General features: G+C 37.2%; 2 protein-coding genes across 3 annotated transcripts in view; both read left to right on the forward strand.

Moving 5' to 3' along the window:
- Nucleotides 1–19,064, forward strand: part of LOC132906671 (peroxidasin-like) — a 414,173-nt gene extending 395,109 nt beyond the window's left edge. The window contains exon 10 of the transcript XR_009658022.1: nucleotides 19,054–19,064. The gene's annotated coding sequence lies outside the window, so the exon portion shown is untranslated. The remainder of the gene's footprint in view (nucleotides 1–19,053) is intronic.
- LOC132906907 (cilia-and flagella-associated protein 96-like) lies at nucleotides 1,132–4,525 on the forward strand. 2 transcript variants are annotated; one of them, XM_060959516.1, is made up of 4 exons: nucleotides 1,132–1,416; nucleotides 1,486–1,676; nucleotides 2,265–2,538; nucleotides 3,563–4,525. In XM_060959516.1, the coding sequence occupies exons 1-4, from the start codon at nucleotides 1,347–1,349 to the stop codon at nucleotides 3,946–3,948; spliced, it is 921 nt and encodes a 306-aa protein (XP_060815499.1). In that variant the 5' UTR covers nucleotides 1,132–1,346; the 3' UTR covers nucleotides 3,949–4,525. The 2 variants fall into 2 exon arrangements, 1 of the variants encoding a protein (XP_060815499.1); XR_009658063.1 differs by lacking the exon at nucleotides 3,563–4,525 and having other exon boundaries at nucleotides 1,132–1,676; nucleotides 2,214–2,331.
- Nucleotides 19,065–20,005: the final 941 nt, after the last annotated feature.

Genomic DNA, 20,005 nt, shown 5'->3' on the forward strand with positions numbered 1-20,005 from the left:
GGAAAGTACACTCTGTCTGGTCTATGTATATAAATCATGCGCAAGCAGATAAACGGTGTTCACAAACAACGCGGTAATGAAATGTTTCCACCATTACCATTGCGAATGGTAACATCTCGTCTGGCAACATCAACTCATTAAGAACAACTCATTACCGTGAAGAGACCGGTTAGGAACGTTTCATCAGTGGCGAAAACGTTTTCTTGCCTATTCAGTTATCCGAAGCCGAGGAATCTCAAGAACGACGAATGTCTGTCACGAAGTAGCATCGATTCCGTGACTGCTTGTAAACCAGAGCGAAGATTTTCCAAGGATTGCGAGGATTTGCAATTACATCGGTGTTCGTCGAAAGGATTTTCATTCACGCGAAATGTGTCGAACGTCAGCAAGCGAGAATCGAGTTGATACGAGCCAAGTTTTATCCCAGATTCGAAAGTTTTTCGGTTCCACAGACTTAATAAATCGTATTTTATCGATGGAAGATGGCTTGGAAAAATTTGTTTGCGATTTTTATTGCTTACGGTGTTAGTAGTAATAATTTGTCCAGCCATTCTATGCGATGCATATTGGATTCAATCATTTTTCGTTATCGTGAAAAATTTGTTATACATTGATTATCGATGCTACGAAGTAGACAAACAAGTGTCGATAATATTTTTGATCGAGTCTTTGTATGTAGGAAACGAATTGAAAAGACTCGATACATTTGTACTCGTTTCATTTACAACACGTTGCTACTCGTCTTAGCTTTTACCTTCCAATTTTACGTACTTCCTATGTATATCGTCGGTAGTTCTATTTGTTTGATTTATAGGTATAGTCACGTTTTATAGAACGATCTCTTGTTTCATTTCTTTTTTCTATTGATCGATACGTCGGTAAAGAGGATAACAGTTTTAAACAAGCTGAACTTTGAATCCTTCTAGGGCCAATAGCTCCATAAATCTAGTATTTCGCGATGAATAAAATATTGACTGCGAGAAAAAGTGCCGAATGTATCAAGCACAGTTATCGAAAAACGTGTTTTGCTTCAATTTTCCTAAAAGTCGACGAAACAAAGTTCGAAGGACTCTAAAGACTCTTTTCTCTTTTCCAAAATATTTCAAGAACAACTCGTAAGTGCCTAAATGAAATATGATTTAAAAATGATGCTGGTAAAAAAGACATTTTCTTCAAAAACTTTCCCATAAAAAGATCTTCCCATGTTGAAAATTGAATTATCAACGAATTTGTTGTTTGTTCGGACAATTGACGCTCAGGATCATACGAAAATCAGATAAAATTTCAGGTTATTCGTATTTCGGATACGAAATAAAATAAGTTAAAGTATCAAATCGGATACAACAATGGAGAAAAGGAGATACATATTGGAACCTTTGGGCAAACGATTTGGAAAAACGGATCTCGATAGAATAGGTAAAGTATACTTCGTCGATGGATGAGAACTTCCTTTACTCGCTGATACTTCTGTTTTATTTTCCGAAGGGTATTTCCACGATCCATCCCCGGCACCCTTCGACAAGTACGAGGGAATTCCTGTGAAATTTCGCGAAGGTATTGAAAAGGGACCTCAAATGCTGGCGGGGCCATCGACTGATCTATTTGAGGAGAAATTTGTGCGAATTTTTGATGGAGAGGCATTGCACGAGCCATGGCGCATCGAAGCGAAAGAACAGGTAATCACACGATGTAATTGGGTCGAATTCGTTCATCGCCGGCAGCGTTGTCTTTCTCCACGTGTGTGGCATCTGTAGTCATTTTGAAATTGAAAAATCTAAAATTTCTTACGTAATTCTCCGAATTGTAAATCCAGATTTGAAACTATTAGGTTGTCCGAAAAGTGTTTTTTTTTTTTACAGACACGTCTTTTACAACGACGTATCTTTATACAAACACGAAACCTAATCTGTCGAACGTTGTAATCTTTATCTTGATAGAACAAAATGGATCATAGATAATTCGATAAAATAATATAAAACGGAAAATATCGTGCATCCATTATTTTCTTATAAAACGAAAGAAACTTTTAATATATTAAAATCATGGAGGAATATTACAAAGTGCAGCGAGATATCGTTTCAATTCGAAATTGAAGAATCTAAAATCACAGATCTAATTTTCTATCGGTTGGAATTTACACTTGTATTAAAACTTTAAATATGGAAAACGTTAAAACGTTAAATATGGAAGTTTGAGGAGTCTTGCTTTTGCAGTTCTAGCAACAATGCTAAAGAAGCCAACCTGATACATCCACCGTTTCGCAGTTGGAACGCGATAAGGCAAAAATCGGGGGAATTCTGTTGCCACCCTCTCCTGCCAAGAAACATTCCACGCCTGGCGATTATCACGGATGTTTCGAGAAAGTAACTTACTTCAGAACTGCGCCAGAAGAACGCAAAAAGGAAGGACGGAGACCCGAATTGCCGAACGTGAAGATTAAACCCAATCCTCTGGGTGGTCCAGGATACGCCAACATTTGTTTGAATCCCTTTCCATCGTATTCCTACGATCCTTATGATCCGCCGCAAGAACGCGTAGGTAATGGATTTTATTTTCTAATGGATTATTTTGAAAATTCATGCACACTGTGAGGAAACGTGTCTGCTATGATTGTACTGGTACAGTTTGACACAAATGTGAAAAAAATAATGTTTATATTTTATTATCACATTTCGGATTTATGGATTTTTTACAAGACACTTGGAAGTTGCAAAATGCATGAAACGAACTCGATTCGCAGAAATATATGAAATATCCAAAGTGTAACATGGGCCATGATGTTTAGCGACTAAAACAAACTTCCATCCAGGTTTCGTTATTTAAATTGGATTCATAAAATTACGAATTTGCATAAATATCCACATTCTACTTATTACAGTGCAAATGAAATTTCAAAATTTCGTACAACAGATACTTTCAAGTAAACGTTCAAATACGTTGGCGAACGAGCGTATGCTACAGCGTCGGATATCTTCTAATTTTTGTATTTGCCACGTCGGTCTCGCTTCTTATTTCTTATTTTTTGTTCGTTGCTCGTCCCTGGCAGCGGTAGACAAGACAGACAATATTATCGAGGTAATATACAGAAGGCTTCTAACGCGGAAGAAGATTGGAGACCCGCGTTCACCCTCGTTTTCGCTTCTTCTTTTTCTCTTTTTGGTAGCATTTTGTTTCCCAAGCCGGTGCAACTAATTACATTTTTGTCGTAAGAGAGGAAGGAAAATGAAAGCTAGCTACGCTTAGACAGCTGCTTTCTTTCTCCTCGCTCTTTTACCGTGCTCTATGCGAGCTTTCAAACTTCTGTCGAGACTAATTTAAAAGGAAAAGAAAGAGGCCTTGAAACACGCAGAATTAACTAAACCGGTGATTTTCGCTCGCTTAATTATTATTAGCCTGGTAGATTAATTATGTACCGGCCGCTCTGTGGCGTGTCACGCTGAATAAAGAAGCTTCCTAAAAATACTACGTCGTGTTCCACGCGCGTTCAAAAAGAAAAAAAAAGATTTATTACTTTATATTAATTAATGTTCTTTCCTACGCTAATTACTTTTAAACGCAACAGCGCAACCGGGTCGATTTCTGAATGCCAGCGCGCCACTGGATTATTTTTCGCCGAATCCTTACCAGGACAAGGATTTTGGACCTACCTACGTACGACCGGTTGATCGCACGCCTAAAATAATAGGCCCTGGTGTTCTTTACGTTCCGTTCCCAAAGAAACCCGGTGGAAATCACTCTGGTTGCTTCCACAAATTCCCATCGTATTCTAGCGAGCCGTACGACAAAGTTATCAAGGAAACGCGGAAACCTGTTAGTACGTTTGTCAGTGGCGGGCCACCGCGGCGAACCAAGTATACTGCTAGTATAATTGATCAAGTAACCAGTACGTCTTGTAACGCGACGAATTATATGGATTATAAGCCACAAGTTTATCCCTTGAACAAATAGGAATCCTCACTTCGTCGTTTATTATTTTCAAGGGATTTCGTTGGCAAACAATGCTTTATAACGCGCCTGTACTTTTCTATAATTTGTATACTTTTTAATAAAACAATAGTATGAATTATCCAGTGGGCAGTGTATTGAATTTTAAAATCGCTTTTCTGCGAAAGGCGGAAGCTATGACTTGTCATAGTTTGTCCTCTTCAATTCGTTCTACTGTACTTTTATTCACCGATTACTTCCTTCACCCTCTACTTTCAAACCGTTGAAACGCTAAAGAAAAAGTCCTTAAGACGAACGATTATTACCTACGCTACATTCTTCCGCTAATACACACATTTACATCCTTAATAGACCAACGAGAGCAATTATATTGCTCGCCACTTCACTCAACTGCTCGCAACACTCGCGTGCTTTTCAGCTGAAGCAGCAGTGCAAAGGGAACAATTACCGCGAGACCACTAAGAACACGTGTAACACGGTTACTCCCGGTTCTGTCCTCCTTTCTTTTCTTTCTCTCTCTCTCTTTCTTTCGCTCTCCCTGTCTCTCTCTGTCTTCGTTAGTATACGCGTTTAACGGCTTACACGCATGCAAATCGCGGGACAGTTGAAAACGGTGGACACGTGGTAAATACGAAGACGGAGCTACGTGTCTACGTACAGGAGACGGCCCTTCCAAAGCGAATCACTCCACCACGTCTGAACTTACTAATGAAATTCTAACGAACTTGCCATGCCGCGGAGTCCACTTGCGGCAGTCTCAATTAAACGTTCTTGGCAAACATCGCGTACCAGCACGACAGCCTCGTTGCGTCACTTAAACGCTCGCTAACACGTTGCTAAGATCATGTGTTTCACTGTCTGTGATTAAGTCTATGGCCAAACTAACGCTTCCATGAACTGTTATTCCCGCGAATGGAACGATCCGAAGGCTAAAATATTCGTAATAAACTGCACTCTTGCTCCTAAGGGTCGAGCATATTACAATTTCGAAGGAAATATTGACTTTTTCAAATAAATGTTTTATATCGTAACGTTATACTTTTGCAGTATCGAAGCTTAGTTAACACGTTCGTCGCCACGTCGCACAGATATGTGCGACGGGTATACTTCTATGGGGCCTCGTCACCAAATGATGGTGACACTCTTCTTGTTCGAATTAATTAATTAAATATACGATATTATATGTAGGATATACAACATAAAAATATTAAAAACAAATTATACCATACTTTTTATTAATTTATATTCTGGATAATATATTACATTATCCTATATTATATGGTATTCTTAAAACATTCCAAACACATTTGGGGTGATTTTAACATCGCAAGAAGACTAAAAAGGAAACACCCAATAGACCTCATAAAAGATATAACTTAGAAAAAAACGAAGCTGGCACCCCGCTGGGGGTAGCCACCCACATGCTATATTTATTTTTATTTTATTTTTTTTTCCTCACCAATAAGATATAACACTTTACCAAATGTCCTTCAGGACAAATTGTAAAAAAACCAAAATAAAAAAAAAAGAAAAAAAATTTGGGGTGATTTTAGGCACTTCGAAAAGTAGTTAGACTCCGTTATGACTACTCTCCTCGCTTTCAAATATATTTTCACGCTGTTTACTGAACATTTTGAGGATAAAAAAAACACCGATGTACGTCTCACAAGTATGCTTCTCGACTAAATGAAAGATCCGAGATATCTGCCATGAGATCCCTCGGAATACTCTAGCTGGATAGCTTATCGCTTTCTCCATTTCAGAAATAAATAATCTTTTCTTTATAATGAATCGAAGGCGATAAACAATGAATCGAAAGTCATAAACGATGAATTCCTGCTTGTCGCTGTATTAACGTTCTGCGTACCGGCGATCGGATTTGGGCCCCGCAGGAAACTTAGCCGAATCACGCTGGGCGACGAACGCGTTAATTCTATTTTCAAATGACAGTTGAATTTGTTACAGTCTTGTCTCTCGGGAAAGTACGAGAAATAAGCATAGCGTAAGCGCGGATAATTGACGGAAAATTAAGCAACGAACGACGAAATCCCGTGAAGCATCGATGATACGACGAGACGCGAGTCTACGATGCTAGCGAAACGAGAGCGAAACAAATTTCCGTTGATCCTTCCAGCCACGTACACGAAATCGCATTATGAATACCGATGGACCCGCGTTTTCCAGCTTTTGTTCCTCTTAGTTCTCCTCTATTTTTATCTTTATTTCGACGAGAAGATAGAAAGAGATACGTAAAGGATTTCGCCCTCGTTGTATCGGAAGATTAATTCTGCTACAGATACGAGAAGATACGAGGGACGTAATTTGAAACTTTTGTCACATTAGCAAATTTTTGATTACGCGTGAGGAAATTGTAATGACGGGAACAGCTGGTAATAGAAAGATATCTCGTGCTAATAAATAAGTGTCGATAAGTCTGAGGCATTCGACGTGATATTATGGAGAAACACGAAATACGGCGCATTTTAAGTGATAAAAGTTAACACAACTATACACATAATGTAGTATCGTGGAAAAATGGCCTAAGAAATATCGGGTGAACCATAAACAATGTCGCGAGGAAGCCTGAGTGCTGACAGGCCCATCAATGTGTCGTCGGTCCATCGGTCAAATAATTGCGCGGAAAAAAGGTCTACCTGAGCATAGCCACGAATAGTTGCGGAAGTGTCGGAAAACAGTGAAGACAGTGTGGGGATATGAGAAAAGACAAAGGGATGCTTAAGAGAGAAAGACGAATTAACAGTCAGTCGTGAGTTGAGAAGTCAGAGAATGTGGTCAGCGTTGTGAGAATGTGGAAAGAGAGCGTGACGAGAGTCGTAAATTAACTATTTAATCGTCTTGATTATAGCACATTACTGTATTTAGTTCACGTTAAATGACCATCGTTTCCTGTTTAATTCATTTTAAATAAATAATAATAAAATTGTAGAATATTCAATCATAAATCTTCGATGTAAATGTTTTTCTTTCTTTCGCAAATGAATATCATTCGGTTGAGTATAACGAAATAAATCGACCCCAGTCAGTGATCTATAGTTGAACGAATTAATTCTCTCCACGATTAATTCAGTACAAACTTTAGGTTGACGTGGAATATAATGGAATCCGACAGAGCCGAAGCAATCGAGCAATCACAGACTCTTAAAACGCGCGAAAGGAGGACGAAGAGCGAGAGAACAGAGGGTAGAATATTCTTGCATCGGGCTGCAATAAGCGTTTTCGCTCGGGCGGCAGCCTGAAAAATTTTCAAGTGGGCGTTTGCTGGCAGGCAAAAAATGGCGTCAGGTAGGTATGATTCCACGAGATTTATTCCGTGGCTGAAGTCGGCCATTTCTCCGTGCCGTGTCGTTGCGCCGGTATTAAACATTCCAAGCATTGCGATACCTTCCACCACTACTATCCTCCGTCTTCTCAACCTCGATACACACCCTACACGATGCGTATACAACATTCGACCAACACCACACACATCAACGCGATCATCTATGTACTTACACGTATATATACGCGCGTGTACGTATAGGGCGTTAAAAAAGGAGGGTGGTATTTATAACATGCGATTCTAGACACCGAGACGACGAGGAAAATCGAGGTATAAAAATTATTGAGAAGCTGATTTTTCAAGTTACGAACAAGTCAATTGTATCAGGTTGTCCAAAAAGTGTCTTTCTTTTACAGACACGTGTTTTACAACGATGCGTCTTTATACAAACACGAAATGTAATCTATCAAACGTTGTGATCTTTATTTTGATAGAACAAAATGGATCATAGGTAATTCGATAAAATAATATAAAACGGAAAATATTGTGCATCCATTATTTCCTTATAAAACGAAAGGAACTTTTCGGACGACCTAATAAAACGAAGCGAACGATTCGATGGAAATTTTAAGTTAGCGCCCATGTTTTCTACATTTGGCTTTGTTACAATTTAATCTTAAAGTTAATATTAATAATCTGTAGAAAACACAATGTTTGTATTAAAATAATATTCAGTGACGTTTATTAAACAGAACTACAGAACCTGATGTATAGAAACGAGTGATATAATTAACAACGTATGGAAGAATTGATGATCGTTGGCCAGTTACTCTCAGACTAGACTTAGGTAGTGACACATGATCCCTTAAATACTTTGAACCCCACTCTCTATACAGTAACGAGTACGACCTGTGTAAGTGTCCTGTTCAAATGCCTGTGTGGGTGTCTGTGTAAGGGTACTTATGCCTATGCGTGAAATATCGTTGTATTCCAACAGGCTTTTATTCGTTTTTCACGTTACAGGTAGTCGCAGTAAAACAGATTTCAATCACACGCATTTCTACATTATGAAATTGCATGTTTCTTTCCTGAAGTAAGCATCGTTCCTGTTTCACATAGTTCTGGCCATCGCGTGATAACGAATTCATCTTGGCTCGATGTTCGTCGTATTTTATTTGACGCGTTTTAATGTCACGAACCGTGTAAAAGAGGTCATTTTGAGAAGCGGAGGATTGGCTTAGGTTGGTCGTCCGAAAAGTGTCTTTCTTTTACAGACACGTATTTTACAACGATGCGTCTTTATACAAACACGAAACGTAATCTATCAAACGTTGTGATCTTTATTTTGATAGAACAAAATGGATCATACGTAATTCGATAAAATAATATAAAACGGAATCCATTATTTCCTTATAAAACGAAAGAAACTTTTCGGACGACCTAATATTACGATAGAATTACAGTGGAAGTAGTACGAGTCGATGAATCAGCCGACAGACGTTTCTTTCTATTTTACTCACACCTCGTTCTTCTTATAACTCTAGTAATTGGAACTATTGAGATATGTATAATTTTATGTGCTAGACTAGATTAGATGCGTAGCAGTGACACTTATATGTGAATATCAGTGTGTAGAAGCATGTGTGTGCGCGGTGTCTCGAAAACAAATAAATGTAAACTGTTCGATCGGTCAACAGTCGGTTATGGAAGAAAGTGCAGAGACGCGTACAAGTGGGTATCGATGAATATCTTTGAAATCGTTTATCAAATAAATATATAACTATTCTAATATAAATTCCAAGTGTAAATTTAGTGTTCCTATACCATTATTTCGGCTATTAAGATCCAAAATTCTCAACAGGAACACTTACGAAAAGCGAGCTTAACGTCACAAGCGGAACTTGTTAAAACTTATAACGATTATTGTTTGGTTTAAATTTTAATTTAGACAAAGGTCAAAGAATATAAAACGAATAAAGAATTCATACGAATGTGTATTAACGTTTCGATAAAAATCTGTAATAACGGTGAATTTCTCCTCCAATTTTTATATCTACTACAGCTCACGATCGTTGTTTTTTAATCGATCCTACCACACGCGTTATTCAATTTTCCCTTGCAATTCCAAATTTTAATCGAGACTTTAAGAAAATATCCCCGAGCTTCGCGTCCAATTCGTACGCCGCTTTGCCAATCAGATCAAGCGATAAAATGACTCTCCTGACTCGTACGAATACATTTTATACAAATTTTTTCCTAGTTACCTCGCGCGTCTAACCGTCTAAACGAATTATCACGTCTTATGACAAAAAGTACCCTGATATTTACGAACGATGTACATAAATATCGATCGCTTATTTTTATACACCCTATATATGGAAGTACAAACGCAACGACTGTGGCTGCGCCTGAGTTTCTTCACGGGTTGGTAAGAGGAACGCGCCAAGAATAGGAGCATCGCGAGGCAAAAGCAAAGAGGATCGAAAAATATGCGAGTTCGACGAATCCAGTGAAATCTCTCGGAGTAGTCTTGTTCAGCCGGCAAAGCTCTATCCTAGTAAACCGAGGAGATGCTTTGCGGAAGCACACCGGAAACGGCGCAGCATATGCCGCTCTCTAAACGTCGACATCTTTACGACAAGATTTCGGATTTTACCCCGAGACTGTTAATGTTTCGTGTTTTGCTTGCTTTATTCTTTTATTCTATTTCCTATCGTCTCGAATTGTACAAAATGAAACGAAAATTTCAGAGCCTAGCGAAAATTTAATCGGCGATGAAATAAATACGCAGGAAACGAATGACATTGAAATACAGATACATATAACGTTAAACAAAATACTACGATACTCTAAATAAGTTACCTACTGATACATATATGTGTGAGAAGTATAAGAAATTTCTTTATTTAAGTTTCTATAACTAAATTACACGCGAATGAAAGTTATAAAATTTATTTAAATCAAGGAAACGTTCTGTATCGCTGCGAAGGTAGCGGATCAGCGTGGTGTTAATAAAACCGAATAAAACTTGAGCGAAGGCAGAGAGTTGCCATCGAGACAGGTTCATTCGTCAGAAGAACGAGGCGAAGTAAATTTTTCGCGGGGCATACGATCGCAAAACAACGCTAAGGGGATCATCGTGATAAACGATATCCTTTTTAGCAAGGCTTCCCGATCAGGAATCCCGCGGGATCGTTCAGCAGAAAATTCCATTTCCCGTAAATTGTAAAGGCAGCTCGCCGCAGCGAGCAAACGTAGAAGACCGCCAGGGATATAATAATTCCACGCACGGCCATTTTTCCAGCTCAGCGAGGCCGAACTGCAAATTATTAAACATCCTCCTGCTCGTTTTCCCCTCACGGGGCCCGTCTACCGGTTATTATCGACTAACGATATTATTCATCGCTTCGAAGCGCGTACCGCCGGTCTTATAATTAAGGCCAACGAGATTAAAGTGACATTCTCCTCTCTGCTAAATTGTCTCGCTTCCACGTTCCGGCCGAACGATGAAAAATAAGGAAACGCACGAAAGCGAATATGAAACGAGGCCAGCAATAACCCTGCCCGTCTTAAAACGTGCTTCTCTTCATCGACCAGCTATTTTTGTCTCTCCTTTTGTCTTTTTTTTTTTTTTTTTGGAAATCGAACGCTCGTGACCCCCTCTTTGAGCAGGGATTTACTTTCAGCTCCGCGGTCGCATTGTTCGTTCGTGGAAACGCTCGGAAGCTCTTAGAAAATGGCGGGCATGCTTGAATTTCACGTGATCGATCGTGTTCCGACATGGTTTATTGGAAACACGGCATTTCGAGAGTGCAATGCTAGGCAGATCATTTCTGGCATCCTTGCTACTTTCACGATCTCTTCGACTAATGTAATAAATAATAACGAAATTTGCAAGTCGTAACGGTACGTGCCACGATACGAACGAATTATCTTACGAGACTAAGTAATAGCTTTGGCTGATTGTTTGCAAACGAAAGAAACGAGATTCTAGTAGCGAAACCGGTCAAAAGATAATTAATAAATTAATTAAAATCTTTGAGCACTGCGTAGTTTTGTTGTTGTAAAAATAAATTGGTGATACGTACATCGTATACGTAGAACAACGTAAAAACGCGTTGACATGTTTACGCTTGTTATTTTCTTCCAATAAATAAACTTATGGAGGTGGATAATTAAAAGTATCAAATGTATTCGTATAAAAAGCGAATGGTGGATGATATTTCAGTAAATAAGGTAAGAAAAATAATACCTACTGTACGTAATTGAAAGGTAAATGAGAGAGAGGGAAAAGAGTCGCAAAGGAGCGACAAAGTTGAGGAAATAATTGGACTAAGAAACGAGGAAGATAATCAACGCGTGGTATCCGTACGAGGATAAGACAATGGACAAAGAACCGCGAAGGTCCAGCAAATAAAAGGTGGAAGATAACGAGCGGGGGGAACAATCGAGAATATTCGTAATTTAATGGAAAGAAAGCCATTAAAGAACAAAGAAATCGCGGTGCAAACAAAATGTAACGTAAAGCAAGAAAGATCTTTATCGAAATATAATGAAAAGATTTAATTTCACGATTTAAGATCGCGATGTAATGAATTCTTTTAAAGCATTGTAAATAATCTTTGAAAAAAATAATCGCACACGGAGTTACGCGGAGTGATAAAAGAGGCTTGAAGAGAGAAAAAACGAGGTCGAAGAAAACGTAGAAAGAGATCGGAAGAGAGAATGGAAATGGAAGGCTCGGAGAGTTTGAAACGAAAGAAGAGGGCAGGTTTCAACGCGAAAGCTGCCGTAAAGCCAGCCGTTTCAACGAATGTTAGGAATATCAATCTCCACGGGCTAAAACCAACATACATATCGTAAGAATGGGTTGAATGAGGATCAGCTGGGGCTTGCAAGAGTATCGAATATCCGCGAAATATCCTGCTTATTATCAGGTAAACTGAAAACGAGACGCGGTTCATCGATTCGTGCGGCGCGGCTCGCCTGTCGATTAACTCAAAAAGCACTTGCTGTGAAGTAATTCCTTCATAAATGTTAAACGTCTCTTTCCATTCGACGATTTTACCGAAAAGACGATCAAGGCAGTCTCGACTATAATAATCATAAAATAACGATGGTAGGAAGATAAAAATTACTCGAAAACGTGCATCTGAGATTACTTCCCATAAAGCAACATTTACAAACGTTTTTTGTAACGCATAATAATCACCAATGAATGAATTGCGAGAGAAGCGTACGATAAAATAATTTTTTAAGCTAAATTAAAACAATTTACCTTACGTAGCGTATAACGAGATTAAATTTTGAAAGTAGAAAAATCGAATGTCTCTCTTTATAAATATATTTATAGTATTAATGCCTGATACTAATCTCGTTAAAAGTACGGCAACGCGGTGTATTTCAATTTTATTCACTCTCATATGGATAATTGTGTAACAACATCGTTCTGAAAGATAGGGTCGTTGATCTACATATCGGCTGGAACGTGTTATTTTAAGCAACTATCATTTTTAAAAGGGGGACTGATGGAGTATATTTCTTTCACAAAAAAAATATCAGGTTCCTCGTAGTAATATAGGAATATTGTCGATGCTTCTTCTCCTCTCGTTAATTATTTACCAGCAAATTCAATCAACCGGAAGTGATATCCGCTTTTAACAATTTCAATCGCTTTAGCTCAATAAAAAATGCCTCTTTTTAATATGAAAAACCAATTTTCGGCAAAGCCTTCGTCAATTTTTCATCGATGCTTCGATATTTTTAATTTTATTAGCTCCTCGATGAAATTTCTATAAATCGAGTTCATGCAAATTATTACTCTTCGATTTAGTTCGATATTTTTTTACTTCAAAATTTAGCTCGAAAGGTGACTGCAATGATATCTGGAACGAATGTAAAATTTACCATTCGATGTTCAAAGAAAAGTAGCGTTATGTATTATTGAAAATACGTACATTATAGAAAAATTGTTCGCTGATCGACATTGACAACTCGCGCGTTAAGAACATAATTGCGCCCTCTGCGAAACGGAAATAGCAGCTTAAAACAAATTTACATTCGCGGATATAACTACACGAAAGAGAGCCAGGAGTTGCGGGATACAATTTCCGGATGCATATCGTACAGCACACCGTGCATAGTTATTGTCCCCTCGACAGTTATCCGATCATTTTATCGGGCTATGCTAGAATGGTTTATATAAAATAATGTCCGAGAAAACCGCTCCAAATGACTGGCCACTGAACGTGAGTCCATTGAAAAACCGTTCGAAACATTTTTTCCCCATTCGTCGAAGCTGCTCCGTGCGCTATAAATTGCATTCCAGCCGTTCTTTTACGCAAATTGTGGAGAGAGAGAAATGGAGATAAACGAGGAGATGGCTACGGAGTTTTTGCGGATGGTATGGAGAAATTTAATGGAGAATTTGCGAGGAAAAATTGGTACTAAGAAACTGCGGTACGGCAAAAGAGTTTGCAGTAGTCGAGAGGATAAACTGAAATTATGAATTCTAACGAGGAGTCGAGCGATACCGAACAATTTTTATCATCACGGCTACTGGGAATTATTAAAAATCTTGTTCGTTGCGATTAAACGAAGCGGAGAAGAGGAGAGAAATTATTCTCGAACGATGCGTTATAAATTTCGAATAATTTATGGTCAGTGAACTATGGGCAAACGAATTTTTCTATAAATACAACTACGAAGCTCTAAATAGAAATTAATTTGTTTCGTTGCTTAAATATTAGAGGGAGAATACTCTGTATTTATTTATTTGTGCATTTAGATTCGTTATAAGCGTATAAAAATGAGCGTGAAGAAGTGTCAAGGAAACGTAACCAATTCAGCGGAATGTAAAAATTGAAATATTTTTAATAAAAGTTTTATAATCGTCGGTACATTTATTTCGTAAAATACGTCGCTGCAAAGAGGATACTGTGCAAGGCAAATAAAGAGTGATAAGTATACTTTGTGCAATACCAAAGGATGGTGCCGTATATTTTTCCTCTTATTCTTTTTAAATCAATTTATCGTTACGGTTTAAAGGAGACAATGTTTCCGAGACAACTGCTGTCATATCAAACTGTCGTTTTCTGGGAAATATTACGTTCGATTATCCGGAACTTTAAAGAGCCAGAGAAAAAAGCTTGCTATGTCTGAGAAGACTCTTCAAAATATCGGAGACTCGATGGAAATAGAAGTAGGAGGCAACATTAATATAGAAGTTTATTAATACGCAACTTTTAATTCTCTTGCGATTTGAATAATTCTAATATCGCACGCCATGCCATAAACCGTGTAATTTTCCTGCATCCTGTTAAATTATGCCCTTTACGACCATCAAATCCGTCAATCAAATCCGAAATTTCCAATAATTATAGACAATATGTGTCAATCTGAAGACTTGGTCCATCGGTAAATCCATAAATTAAAATATAATTATAACATATAAATTATAATATAATATGGTTCAATCAGGAACTTTGAAATAGATATGAAGTACGCCAACGGACGAATACCACGATGACTAACATTACGGAAAGCTAAAAGATTCCTCATACATTTTTCATAGCATAAGAACAATAAGAGACAAGCAGACATTCACAATGCATATGTAAAACATACAGAACATGCATATGCAACGACAAACAGTAGGGCACCGGAAACGTGAAACAATACTCAACCTACCGCAGGGACTGCGGGTCAGCCAAGACCAACCGAAAACCGCAAGATACGACTTCAACCACCTAGAACCCGCAGAAGAAGCTTCAGATATATCCAGAAGCGTGAAATATGCATCAGAAACCAGAGGGTCATGCGAGATGCCTTGGACTGCCACGGAAGCTGCGGGACATAGTATTAAAGCACCTCGGAGTACTGGCTCTTTGACACGTGTATTCTTGAAATCATGAAAGTCCAGTCGAAGTGTCAAGGTGCATAGGGACGCTCGTAACTCTTCGATCGCGCCGATTGGCGATACATTGCAAAGAATGAAAAAAGAAAAAAAAGGAACGAATTGAAGAAAATCTGCCAGTTTGGGGTCTGCCAGTGGACTAAAGCACTTTACGGTCCATCAGCTCTATCGAAGTAGCAGATTCTTCTATTAGGATAGCGGCCTGTCAATTCAGATACCGAAGACCAGGTCGAAGATTATATACGTAAAAGCAAACGGTAGAACGAGTGCCTGTAAGAATTACCAATAGCGAGAATGACGAAAGAATAAAGGAAATAATGGAAACGGTGACTAAAGTTTGCCTAACGTGGCCTAAGGTAGTCCAAGGTATTGTGTTCGATCGTTGACCGTTTGATACGATAAAGTTTCAGGCTTACAGAGGGGAAACGTTGTGTATAATGGTCAGCATAACGAATACAAATAATTCTCTGATTGTTCTAGATAATATTTCGTCAGCAATGAAAGCAGGATGGTAAATGGAACAATCAGGAGCATCGATGAGTTTTAATCGGTGTGATCAGACTAGCGCAGCGTACAGAGACTCGAAAGAACGCAATCAATGCGTTATACGATTTTCAGTTCTGCATTCGTTTTACACAGCAGCAAACAATTGTGTACGCCGATTGGATAAAAGAAAACATTTATACCGACCATTTTACTTGTTTTTTGCCACGTTATTTTCTCGTGATGCGGGTCTCTCCCGTGAAAAGAATGTGTTTATAACTGTGGGAATTGCATTTATCCAACGGTCTAGCTCGTAAAAGAATTTTGTTTAAACTGTATTAAGCGAAACTGGAGGATTTCTCAAAATATTTTTGAAGGTTTTTTATTTGTTGCGTCTGTCTGTGCAAAAGATAAATGTCGATATTTGTCGAATCAATTACAAGGTGATAATTACGAGTATCTGGAAGAAATGCTTACGCCCTTCTGTTGCCGGAACGTTCTTCAGGAGACAATGAATTCAATTGTCTTGAGAATGTTTCCGTCTTAAACGAGCCGTAGATTTACTCCACTTGTCCGCCCACTCGCTTCTCCTCTCTTCTTCTTCCGTCTGCTGTACCTTCAAGCTGACAGTGATAAACCGGGTGTCTCGCTTCTCTCAATATTGCTTAGGTAAATACCGAGACACTGTCTACGTTTTCACGTTCAATAATTTTATTTAAAAGAAAAAAAGTGTCTTGAATTAATATTTAAATCAGTTTTACTTCTTATTACAAAATACTATTGATCTTTGAGAGAAGTTTCAAGTTTTGCTTCAGCGATACAGTTTAACAGAAAGTTTCAACAGCTCCAACGTTTGAGTAAGGGCACTGATGGTAAAAAATCCAAAAAGATATGTGTTATTAAACGAAAAGTTGCATTGGATTTACTTTTACGGTGCAGTAACTTGACAAATATTATTTTCATTTAATCTGAGAGAGTATACAGTTGGAATAGTGGCAAAAATACGAACTATCTGGGGGTTGCACATGTGTTCTTTCTTCTATTCAGTGTAATTTCCCGTTTATTCGATGCAATTTTCAATTTTTCGTTAGAAAGGAATCAGCGCGTACTCCGGGATTTGCATTTGCATTCGCTTTTTCATCAGAGTCCCTTGATATTTAATCGTCTATGAAAGAGTAAGAACCTTAACGAATGTTTTCAATTCAAGAAAAATGTCACTTGCTTTTACATTAGCAATTAAACGTCAAAGACGTTATGTAAGATATTAACTTATACCTCTTTCTGCAAATGATTTAATGTTTTACAAGGTAGATATATTGAAAGCGGACATTGAATGAAATTTTTAATTAACTGTTACTATTACATTTATAAATAGAATGGCTATAAAATTTGTTGCATGTAATACCATCATACGCAAGTATATATCTCGCCTTCTTTTCCATTTCCTAAAAAAAAAAAAAAATATTTGCGAAAAGAAATGCAAAATAATTACTTTCTTTATCAGCTGCGTCCAAACGAAAAACATTAAATCTAAATGGATTCATAAAAGTCGATATTTTAAACAGAAAGAGCCGTTTGTCGATATCAGATTTTCCATAAGTTGGCTTATAGATCGTCCAACAGCCTTGCTTTTATTTCACTCTCAATTTACATTCGTTAGAGAAATTCAATTTACATAATAGAATTTATACACACGAATATAATACTTTAACCAATATTACTAATATTGTTATTTTTAATACGAAAATTGCTCTCATCTATCGTGCAATAAACCACGTATTTTCATTATGATACGATGATATAAGACGTTATTGTAGAAGTAAAGACTATTGTTTATATATGTGAGTAAATTTTCTTTACGATACAAATTCTATTTGCAATTTAAAAGCAACGTGATTCTACGCGGTTTGTTTGGTTTACTCTTTCAAGTTTCCTTCGGTAGCTTGTTCCGTTTGCCTTGCGGATGTAATGGCAAACCCAGGTTGTGGTCTGTTCCAATAGCTTGCAAATACGTACGCAAATATGTTCACTTTCTATCAGAGGTGCAGACTGCTGCGACAATAATTTCGATAATCGTAATATCGGTTTGTCCACTTAATGAGGATCAAAGGAAATCCATACAGATCGGTACAATTACATTTTCCTGAGCATTTATACGTTTATCTGTCAAGTTTCTTCTTTGTTCTTTTCTTTTACAATTGCAAACTATCTTTCTGCTAAATGTTTTTCGTTACAGATGTTGTTTATAGTTCATTGAACAGCAATTAAAAAATAATCAAGAGATAGAAAGTTACGAAATAGTTGTGAAATTTATATTCGTTACTGGCGTAAGGTAATCTGAGTATAGAAAGAAGTTAAACGTGTGAAAAATATACAAATGTCATAAAGATGTGAAAACTGGAAATTCAGTAAAAGCTATTTGTTGAATAACATTGATATTTGATAGTTTAATCGTTTAATTAAGAAATACAAATAATTGAAGAGGAGTTTAATATCCTCAACATTGATGAAGATAAATTTAATTAAGAAATAATAATTGAGAGAGAACTCGGTATACTCTCGGTATCGATGAAGAGAAATAACAATATTGAACCGTATTAAAATTTTGTATAAATTGAACTATTTCAAAAACGGTATGATCATTATTCATTCAAATTTGCATATCTTTTCCAAATCGAACTGTTAGAGAAAATTAATAATCGAAAAGTTATATAGATAAAAGGTTTCGTGCACCATTCTTCGTCTAGGTCAAGAATTCTCGCGGGAAGTCATCCAACTGTAATTACTTAGCGAGTTTTGGTTCTCCATAGCTCTGCACTTACATTCCGCTCTTTTTCGTTCTCTTATTTCATTTTTCGTTTAGTCGCGTACAAACTGGCAGGCAGTCGCGTTTCGCGTTAGAAGCATTAAATATTTTATAAATTGCTGGCAGAGGGATCGATATCTCTGGCATCGAGTTAATATTTTATCCATTTCAAACTCTGAAAAAATGATATCAAGATACGTGAGTTTATACGGAATAGTAATTAATTCCTCGTTCTCGTTTCTGTTTGTTTTGTGACAACAAACAAGCGCTATTCGTTGCATCATAGATGTAAACTTTCGCTGCAGTATTTTACGATAATACGTCAAGAGTTTATTTCCGAGAAGACCACTTCCTCCAGAGTCAACGACACAATGCTGAGAATTTAGCAATGAAGAGTTGCGTTCTAGGAGTTTTGTATTATCTCTCAAAGATTGCAACTATTTCAGCAATTTGACATTCATTGCGTTTACATCCTTAGCACTTAATAAACTTAATAAAGCACATAAAAGTGGGTTTGTACTTACGTTAACAATTTCATTTTATTCCTCTTTAAGCTGAGAGCAATCAACTTGTGACAAACTACGATCGATATAGTACACATATATAAGAACCAAAGAGAAAGAGAGAGAGAGAGAGAGAGAGAATAAAAAAGATGTTAAAATTGTTGAAAACAGTGATTGAAAGGAATACATCTTATTTACGATTACTTCTCATGTTTCTGAAATTCTTATTATATTGTTAAAAAATGTGTAAACCCCGTAAAGTCGTTTGAATTTGTAAAACTTGAGAAGAAGGAAGCAGCCTCGGTTTCCTATTCCGTTTTGCAACTTCTCTTTTATCTCTTAAAAAATGAAGTTGGAAGGTAAGAAAACAAAGATTTCACTCTTTAAAATAAGCCCAGGTGGACTGTTGCGCGATGTTTCACAAAAAACTGCAACAGTTTAATCGTCGACAATTTTTCGATCAAAATTTAGCTATCCTTCAATTCAATTCAAGGTGTACTCGTTTTGACGACAAAAAATTTGTTTTGGAATACAACGATGTTTCGCGCATAGGCATAAGTACACAGACACCCACACAAGCATTTGAACAGGACACTTACACAGGTCATACTCATTACTGTATAGAGAGTGGGATTCAAAGTATTTAAGGGATCATGGGTCGCTACCTAAGTCTAGTCTGAGAGTAACTGTCCAGCAATCAACAATTCTTGCATACGTTGTTAATTATATCACTCGCTTATATACATCAGGTTCTGTAGTTCTGTTTAATAAACATCATTGAATATTATTTCAACATAAACAGTGTGTCTTCCACAGATTATTACATTAGAAGATAATTACATTACAAGATTAATAATATTCAGTGTAGTTCTATATTCTTCGTATGTAGTTCTGTTTAATAAACATCACTGAATATTATTTCAACATAAACATTGTGTCTTCCACAGATTATTACATTAGAAGATAATTACATTACAAGATTAATAATATTCAGTGTAGTTCTGTTTAATAAATATCACTGAATATTATTTCAACATAAACATCGTGTCTTCCACAGATAATTACATTACAAG

This window comes from Bombus pascuorum, chromosome 5 (assembly GCF_905332965.1).
Source record: "Bombus pascuorum chromosome 5, iyBomPasc1.1, whole genome shotgun sequence".
Classification (NCBI taxonomy): Eukaryota; Metazoa; Arthropoda; class Insecta; order Hymenoptera; family Apidae; genus Bombus; species Bombus pascuorum.